Here is a 10000-nt window from a genome sequence, read left to right on the forward strand (position 1 = left end):
ATCCCCCACACCGCACCACACCACTCAGCACCACCATGCACACCACATTAAATCCCCCACACCACACCACTCAGTACCACCATGCACACCACATTAAATCCCCCACACCACACCACTCAGCACCACCATGCACACCACATTAAATCCCCCACACCACACCACTTAGTACCACCATGCACACCACATTAAATCCCCCACACGACACCACACCACTCAGTACCACCATGCACACCACATTAAATCCCCCACACGACACCACACCACTCAGTACCACCATGCACACCTCATTAAATCCCCCACACCACACCACTCAGTACCACCATGCACACCACATTAAATCCCCCACACCACACCACTCAGTACCACCATGCACACCACATTAAATCCCCCACACCACACCACACCACTTAGTATCACCATGCACACCACATTAAATCCCCCACACCACACCACACCACTTAGTACCACCATGCACACCACATTAAATCCCCCACACCACACCACACCACTCAGTACCACCATGCACACCACATTAAATCCCCCACACCACACCACACCACTCAGTACCACCATGCACACCACATTAAATCCCACACACCACACCACTCAGTACCACCATGCACACCACATTAAATCCCCCACACCACACCACTCAGTACCACCATGCACACCACATTAAATCCCCCACACCACATCACTCAGTACCACCATGCACACCACATTAAATCCCCCACACCACACCACACCACTTAGTATCACCATGCACACCACATTAAATCCCCCACACCACACCACTCAGTACCACCATGCACACCACATTAAATCCCTCACACCACACCACTCAGTACCACCATGCACACCACATTAAATCCCCCACACCACACCACACCACTTAGTATCACCATGCACACCACATTAAATCCCCCACACCACACCACACCACTTAGTACCACCATGCACACCACATTAAATCCCCCACACCACACCACACCACTCAGTACCACCATGCACACCACATTAAATCCCCCACACCACACCACACCACTCAGTACCACCATGCACACCACATTAAATCCCCCACACCACACCACTTAGTACCACCATGCACACCACATTAAATCCCCCACACCACACCACTTAGTACCACCATGCACACCACATTAAATCCCCCACACCACACCACACCACTTAGTACCACCATGCACACCTCATTAAATCCCACACACCACACCACTTAGTACAACCAAACTCACCACGCCACTTCATATCCCACACACCACACCACTCAGCACCACACCACATACCACACTCTTTATATCCCATACACCACACTACACCACACCACACCACTCAGCACCACCATGCACACCACATTAAATCCCCCACACCACACCACTTAGTACCACTAAACACACCACACCGTAGCCCTCAACTCCACCACACACACCACACCACACCATGCCACTTTATATTCCACACACCACACCACATCACACCACACCACACCACACTACACCACACCACACCACTCAGTATCACCACATACACCACTACACAACACAACACAACACACCACGCCACACCACACCACACCACACAGCTCAACAACACCACACCACTTTATATCCCATACACCACACCACACACACCACATTATATCTCACACACCACACCACATTATATCCCACGTACCACACCACACCACACCACACCACACTACATCACTCAGTACCACCACCACCACACACACCACTACACAACACAACTCAACACAACCCATCTCACACCACACCACGCACCACTCAGAACCACACCACACACACCCTACCCCACGCATCTTAAAAACTCCAACCGACCAATCCAACCCAACCCAACCCACCAATATACCCCCCAACCTTCCTGTCACCAACCCTACCTGTCTACCTACCTACCAACCAACCTACCTGTTTACTTGTCCACCTACCAGTCTATCTACCTGCCAACTTACCTACCTACCTGTTTACTTGTCCATCTACCAGTCTATCTACCTGCCAACTTACCTACCTACCTGTTTACTTGTCCACCTACCAGTCTATCTACCTGCCAACTTACCTACCTACCTGTTTACTAGTCCATCTACCTGTCTACCTACCTACCAACCTACCTGTTTATTTGTCCACCTACCAGTCTATCTACCTACCTACCAACCTACCTACCTACCTGTTTATTTGTCCACCTACCTGTCTACCTACCTATCAAGCTACATACCTACCTGTTAACTTGTCCACCTACCAGTCTATCTACCTGCCAACCTACCTACCTACCTACCTGTTTACTTGTCCATCTACCAGTCTATCTACCTGCCAACCAACCTACCTACCTACCTGTTTACTTGTCCATCTACCAGTCTGTTTACCTGTCAACCAACCTACCTACCTACCTGTTTATTTGTCCACCTACCAGTCTATCTACCTGTCAACCAACCTACCTACCTACCTGTTAACTTGTCCATCTACCAGTCTGTTTACCTGTCAACCAACCTACCTACCTACCTGTTTATTTGTCCACCTACCAGTCTATCTACCTGCCAACTTACCTACCTACCTGTTTACTAGTCCATCTACCAGTCTATCTACCTGTCAACCAACCTACCTACCTACCTGTTAACTTGTCCATCTACCAGTCTGTTTACCTGTCAACCAACCTACCTACCTACCTGTTTATTTGTCCACCTACCAGTCTATCTACCTGCCAACTTACCTACCTACCTGTTTACTAGTCCATCTACCAGTCTATCTACCTGCCAACCAACATACCTACCTACCTACCTGTTTACTTGTCCACCTACCAGTCTATCTACCTGCCAACCAACCTACCTACCTACCTACCTGTTTACTTGTCCACCTACCAGTCTATCTACCTGCCAACCAACCTACCTACCTACCTGTTTACTTGTCCATCTACCAGTCTATCTACCTGCCAACCAACCTACCTACCTACCTGTTTACTTGTCCATCTACCAGTCTGTTTACCTGCCAACCAACCTACCTACCTACCTGTTTACTTGTCCATCTACCAGTCTATCTACCTGCCAACCAACCCCCCAGCCACCACCACCACTTACCGGATCGAAGGAGACCACCTCTCCCAGACACACCAGAGTGGCGTCCATCTCGTAGAACTTGAGCCAGTCGTTCACTTCAGCATCACAAGTCAAAGGGGTGCATGAGAAATCTGGCTGCAAATCGCACATCATCAACACAGTCACATTACTTACAAGTTAAAAAAGAAAACAAAGAAAAAAAAAGAAGAAAAAAACAAACAAACAAACAAACAACAACAAAAAACCAACAAAAACGAAAGAAAAGAAAAGAAAAGAAAAAAGCTTAAAGCTCTAGTATTCTTTTACGGCCATAAAAAGAAAAAAGAAAAAAAAAGGGACAGTGAAGTTTCAGTTTCAGTTTCTCAAGGAGGCGTCACTGCGTTCGGAAAAATCCATATACGCTACACCACATCTGCTAGGCAGATGTATGACCAGCAGCATAACCCAACGCGCTTAGTCAGGCCTTGAGTGCATGCTTATATATCTGTGTACCAATCAGAATGGGTTTCTTTTTACATAATTTTGCCAGAGAAGAACACTCTCGTTGCCATGGGTTCTCTATCAGTGCGCCAAGTGCGTGCTACACACGGGACCTCGGTTTATCGTCTCACCTGAATGACTAGACGCTCAGTTTGATTTTCCAGTCAAACTTGGGAGAAAGGGCAAGAGCGGGATTCGAACCCCACACCCTCACAGACTCTCTGTATTGGCAAGCTGAGCGTCTTAACCATTCTGCCACCTTTCTTCTTAAAGGGGCAGTGAAATCATTATTCACTGTGTCAAGGGTTCAGCTGCAAAGGAAGGTGTGTGAGATCCAGTCCTCTCTGCCTCTCCGGACTGAAGACAGGTACTCGTTCACACCTGAGTGGAGTGGATGAAATCGGAATAAAATGCCTTCCCCAAGAACACAATTTTATTAACACCATGCCGAAACAGGGCCATGAATTGTAAAACCCTGATCACCCTGCAAGCTTTAATCATCACTGGATCACAAACCCAACGCCGAAACCGATTCTGCCATGTACGGCGCAACCGTGAGATTATAAGGAAGCACATACTGAAAAAAGAAGTGACAATGTGAGGGATATGACACGTCCTCCCCCCAACACCTCCCTTCCCCCTCACATTTTCTTTGTCTTCTTCGTCCTTAACCCTGCGAAGTCGAGTCATTGAGGCGCAACGCTTAATTAACCAAGAACTGTTTTAACTCTCTCCATACGAACGGCGAAAGAGACGACGTTAACAGCGTTTCACCCCAGTTACCATCATCAAAATATTGCAAGCGGAAGGCTCTTATACTGAAGAGGTGAATGTTGACAAAGAATACCACAATTCTGACGACGGAAGCTAGAGGTTGGGTCATTCAGACACCCACTGGACATCCGAGGGGTCTGTGTAGAGGAGAAGAGAGGACTGGCCGAACTGAGTGAGTTAACCCTGCGAAGTCGAGTCACTGAGGCGCAACGCTTAACTAACCAAGAACTGTTTTAAGAGGTGGGATGCACGAGCGATCATACGACACTAAGAATTAGCTTAATGTTAATTTCCTAATTCTAAAAAAACTGAGCAGATTTAATTACAATTCTAATACATTGTTGTGCAATACCAACTTGTCTTACCCACACGCGCGTGTGTGTGGAAATGAGATTTGTTTTAGTCTATCGTCAGAAGCTGTGAGTTCCTATTTGACTTGTTCTTTTGAGTGTGTGTGTGTGTGTGTGTGTGTGTGTGTGTGTGTGTGTGTGTGTGTGTGTGTGTGTGTGTGTGTGTGTGTGTGTGTGTGTTTCCAACGAGCCTATGATTGCGCACGTTAATTTCCATGTGAATCAATAAAGTGTTTTTGAATTGAAGTGAGTTGAACTGAGGAACTTTCTGAACGCTAAGCATGCACGAGATCGATAGATCATACAAATGAAGTCGGGACCCAGCTCAGCTGGGACTTCATTCACGTACCATGATATGCAGGTTGGCTTTTCCTTTCTCGATCAGGAAGACGCCCCCCAGGCCCACCGGCCGGTTCTGGTACTGGTCCAGCAGCGTCTTGCGAACTGCCGACATGAAGTTCTCTTCCCCTGTTCGTTTACTGGCCTTGATCTCCAGCACCTGAGATAGATAAACGGTCTGTCTGAGTGTGGTGGGCCTCCTATGTGTGCGTGCCTGAGATAATCTGATTGAATGACACAGGATACGAACGATGAGCACCCACTGGTATCCGCCAGTCGGCTTTACCCAGGTAGGCAGCCTGTTGTGCATGTGACCCCGAGTTTGTAAAGCGCTTAGAGCTTGGTCTCCGGCCGAGGATTGGCAGTAAATAAGTATCCATATCAAATCAAATAAAATAAGATCGGATTAGATCATAATGCTTGTAGTCCAACCCATCAATTCTGTTTGTTTGTTTTCTTGTATGATAGTCGTGTCCGACACTGACCATCTGCACATCTGCACAGCAGAGGAGGCATCTGCTGTCCTGACTGCCTGGGCTAGAATCTGATTATTGGGGAGAGTGTCTTGTCCAAGTTACACCCCCACGGCCAAGAGGGTGTTATGACAGTCGGCTGCAGCTCAAAGATTCAGTGCGATCTTGCCTCATAATTTCCTGGTCATAGTCCTTCACAAAAGACTAAACTGTAAATGACTTCCCATTGCTGTGAAGAAGCCATTGTTCATACTGCTATCACTTTGTTGTTGGCCCATCTGTAAGCTTGAAGCTTGTTTCAATCTGTGTCGATCGTTTCGGGGCCATTTCCGGGTTGAATAACTGGTAGGGTAAAGGCTTGGCTATTTTGACCCCCGCCCCCAACAAAGTAAAACCTGTTTCCGAACTTTGAATAGAAGTAAAATCTTATTTCAAATGTTTCCATTGATAAAGGATGTGGCTTGGGCTGTGCTCACACAAGATGGGGCCTGAGGAAATTCAGATTTCAACGAATTGTTACCACTGAGAAAAAAGAAGAAGAAGTAAACTGCATAAAGTGGTCCAATATCTGTGACCTGGTTGTCAAATTGTACTATGAGTAATAATTTATTGTTTATTGTACCATCATCCAATCAACAAAGGGAACACACACACACACGCACACACACACACACACACACGCACGCACGCACGCACGCACACACACACACACACACACGCACGCACACACACACACGCACACACACACACATCCTGAGAGAGAGAGAGAGTGAGAGACAGAGAGAGAGACAGAGAGAGAGAGAGAGACAGAGAGAGAGAGACACACACACACAGAGTGAGAGAGACAGAGAAAGAGAGAGAGAGAGACAGAGAGAGACAGAGAGAGAGACACAGAGAGAGACAGAGAGAGAGAGAGAGACAGAGAGAGAGAGAGACACACACACACAGAGACAGACAGAGACAGAGAGAGACACAGACAGACAGACAAACGCACCTTCCCAGGCTTTCCCTCGCAGCACAGAAAGTTGCCCATCAGGTTGAAATTCAGCGTGTCCTTCAGTTGAGTCAGAACACAAGAGCCATCCTGAAAAACAATGGAACAAATAAAATACACAACACGGTTAAAAAAGAAAAAAAGAAGCTTATTTCAACATTCTTTTCGATGCCTCGAAATACATACAAGAATGAAAAAAACAAACAAAAAACAAACAACCGCCCCCCCAAAAAACAACAACAAAACAAACACACACACAAAAAAAACACAACAAACAAACAAAAACCAAACCAAAACCAAAACAAAACAAAAACAACAACAACAAAAAACAAACAAACAAGCAACAACAACAACAACAACAACAACAACAAAACCATCAAAAAAGCCCCATGTATAGGGAAGTGCAGGTAATTTGAGAATTTTGGAAACATGAGCATCTCATTGTTCCAGCCACTCTGTTAACTCACTCCATGCCAAGAGTTTTTGCCCTTGCCAATCCCTGAAAACCCAGGGTTTGTATAGGATGGGGAAAAAATTGTAAAAAAACCAAATAAATACCCAGACAATTGATATTTAGTATATGTATGCAAGGAATGTTGTTCCATATGTGTGCAAAAAATCAAAGTATTTACTCACCGTCTTGATGTTGATCACGGTATCCATATTTAGTGTATTTTTTAGCATTTTTGCACCCATCAGAAAGGTACACCAACATGTTCCACATCACATTCTAACACTATTTGAGGAACTGAAGACCTAGTGCATGCAACGAAGTATGAACAGGTGGTGAAGAAAGTTGAAATTCACTCATGCAAGAAAAAATATTGTCTCTACATAATGAAAATCAAAGAACAAAGAAAAAAACTCAACCGGCTGGGTGTTGACTGGCCAGTCAGCTGACAAACCTGGTATGCCAGTGAAGGGATGTGCAAGAGGGAAAAAGGAAAAATTGTCAGTCCAATCACTGGTGAAAACACTTGCAAAATCTTCCATTTCCTCAGTGGTTTCGTCGTCTGTGTCTGTCCCATCTGCTGGCACAATGTCCTCACTTTCATCTCCATTGTAAACACTCTCTTCAGTGGCCGAATCTGTTTCTAGTTCATCGGGATCTGGTTCAAATTAACTGTCCGAAGAATCAACATTATCTCCTTCGACATCAGAACCTTCAGTTTGGATCATTTCCAAAGCATCTTCGACGCTGAGTAACATTTCACCTCTCCGACCGTGTCGAACACTTCGCCGTGACGCCATCTTGTCAAACAACTTACAAAGCTGACAGGGGGCACGCTTTGTTATCAAGTGCGGTTGAGCTTATCGCGACACACACGCAGCGTGTGTGAATGAAAAGCTGACCAGAGGTGACGTAAGATATCACATCTGCTTTTGATTTTCGCATCCGACGCGTCACTCCGACAGCACGACTTTTTAAAATCCAAGTCCGCATATGCGGACATTGGCATCCAACGCTTTCTCCGACGATGTCCGCATATGCGGACAATGGCAGCGAGTGAGTTAATAGCACGTGTCGCACTTTGATGCTCAGAGCAGGAATACATCTTCCAGTGTTTGTTCCACGTCAGAAATTTTCAGTTGATTCTTTGATGGTAAGTTTACCTACTTTAATTAATAAACACAGTTTTCACATTCTCTTATGTAAAAATCTATTGTCCTCAGAATAGTTGAAGCCTTCGCTGCATTACTGGAACTGATGAAGAACAATTGTTTCCCACTAAGAAAGCAACCTTTGATCAGTCTAGGAATCCAGCTGTTTAACTCACTCAGTACGGCCAGTCCTCTCTTCTCCTCTACACAGACCCCTCGGTTGTCCAGTGGGTGTCTGAATGACCCAACCTTTAGCTTCCGTCGTCAGAATTGTGGTATTCTTTGTCAACATTCACCTTTTCAGTATAAGAGCCTTCCGTTTGCAATATTTTGATGATGGTAATTGGGGTGAAACGCTTTTAGCGTCGTCTCTTTCGCCGTTCGTATGGAGAGAGTTAATTAATAAACACAGTTTTCACATTCTCTTATGTAAAAATCTATTGTCCTCAGAATAGTTGTAGCCTTCGCTGCATTACTGGAACTGATGAAGAACAATTGTTTCCCACTAAGAAAGCAACCTTTGATCAGGCTAGGAATCCAGCTGTTTAACTCACTCAGTACGGCCAGTCCTCTCTTCTCCTCTACACAGACCCCTTGGATGTCCAGTGGGTGTCTGAATGACCCAACCTTTAGCTTCCGTCGTCAGAATTGTGGTATTCTTTGTCAACATTCGCCTCTTCAGTATAAGAGCCTTCCGCTTGCAATATTTTGATGATGGTAATTGGGGTGAAACGCTGTTAACGTCGTCTCTTTCGCCGTTCGTATGGAGAGAGTTAACGTAAAACGCACGTGTCGTTTTTGTAGTCTGACGAAACATAGAATACAGACTAAGAACAGTGTTGCTGTCTTGGGCACATCGGTTGTTGGTAACTTGGGCAGGGTGTTCACGTTCGCATGTAAGCGTGTTTGTGTGTCTTTGTATGTCCAAGGTATATCATGACAGATGATATCAACAAGTGGTGGCGTATGTGTGCGTGCCTGAAATTTGATTGAATGACACAGGAAACGAATGATGAGTGCCCAATGGCAGTCGTCAGTCGGCTCTACCCAGGGCTTGGTCTCCGACCGAGGATAGGCGATATATAAGTATCTATATCATACGTGTTTGTAAAGCGCTTAGAGCTTGGTTTCCGACTGAAGATTGGCACTGTATAAGTATCCATATCACCCGTGTTGGTCTCCGATCGAGGATAGGCGCTATATAAGTATCCATATCACCCGTGTTGGTCTCCGACCGAGGATAGGCGCTATATAAGTATCTATATCATCCGTGTTTGTAAAGCATCTAGAGCTTGGTCTACGACCGAGGACAGGCGCTATATAAATATCCATATCATCCGTGTTGGTCTACGATCGAGGATAGGCGCTATATAAATATCCATATCATCCGTGTTGTCTACGATCGAGGATAGGCGCTATATAAATATCCATATCATCCGTGTTTATAAAGCATTTAGAGCTTGGTCTACGACCGAGGACAGGCGCTATATAAATATCCATATCATCCGTGTTGGTCTACGATCGAGGATAGGCGCTATATAAATATCCATATCATCCGTGTTGGTCTACGATCGAGGATAGGCGCTATATAAATATCCATGTCATTCATCAACACGACGCCCACTGGCCTCACTCACCTGGACGTCCACCTTGGCCACGTGGTTGTTGCAGCGGAGGGGTGGCCCCGCACTGCTGTCGGCCGTCACCTGCACGTTGCAGACCAGCTCCGAATTGACCCCCACCACCTTCCAGGGCCCCGCCCCCGCCCCCACCATGAAGGCCCCCGGCAGTTCCACCAGTCTGGCCACCTCCCCCAGGTCGTACAGCTTGGGACAGGTAGGTCAAGGTCAGCGTCAAGGTGGTGGTTGTGGTGGTGTTGGTGATGATGGTGGTGATAATGATGGTG

At 46.1% G+C, this 10000-nt stretch overlaps 1 protein-coding gene across 1 annotated transcript in view; it reads right to left on the minus strand.

The window, feature by feature from the left end:
- Window positions 1–10000, minus strand: part of LOC143288615 (ester hydrolase C11orf54 homolog) — an 18756-nt gene that overhangs the window by 1624 nt on the left and 7132 nt on the right. The window contains exons 4-7 of the mRNA XM_076597270.1: window positions 9732–9920; window positions 6493–6582; window positions 5036–5185; window positions 3104–3217 (exon numbers count right to left, since the gene is read on the minus strand). Coding sequence (XP_076453385.1) covers window positions 3104–3217; window positions 5036–5185; window positions 6493–6582; window positions 9732–9920 — 543 coding nt within the window. The remainder of the gene's footprint in view (window positions 1–3103; window positions 3218–5035; window positions 5186–6492; window positions 6583–9731; window positions 9921–10000) is intronic.

This window comes from Babylonia areolata, chromosome 12 (assembly GCF_041734735.1).
Source record: "Babylonia areolata isolate BAREFJ2019XMU chromosome 12, ASM4173473v1, whole genome shotgun sequence".
NCBI lineage: Eukaryota > Metazoa > Mollusca > Gastropoda > Neogastropoda > Buccinidae > Babylonia > Babylonia areolata.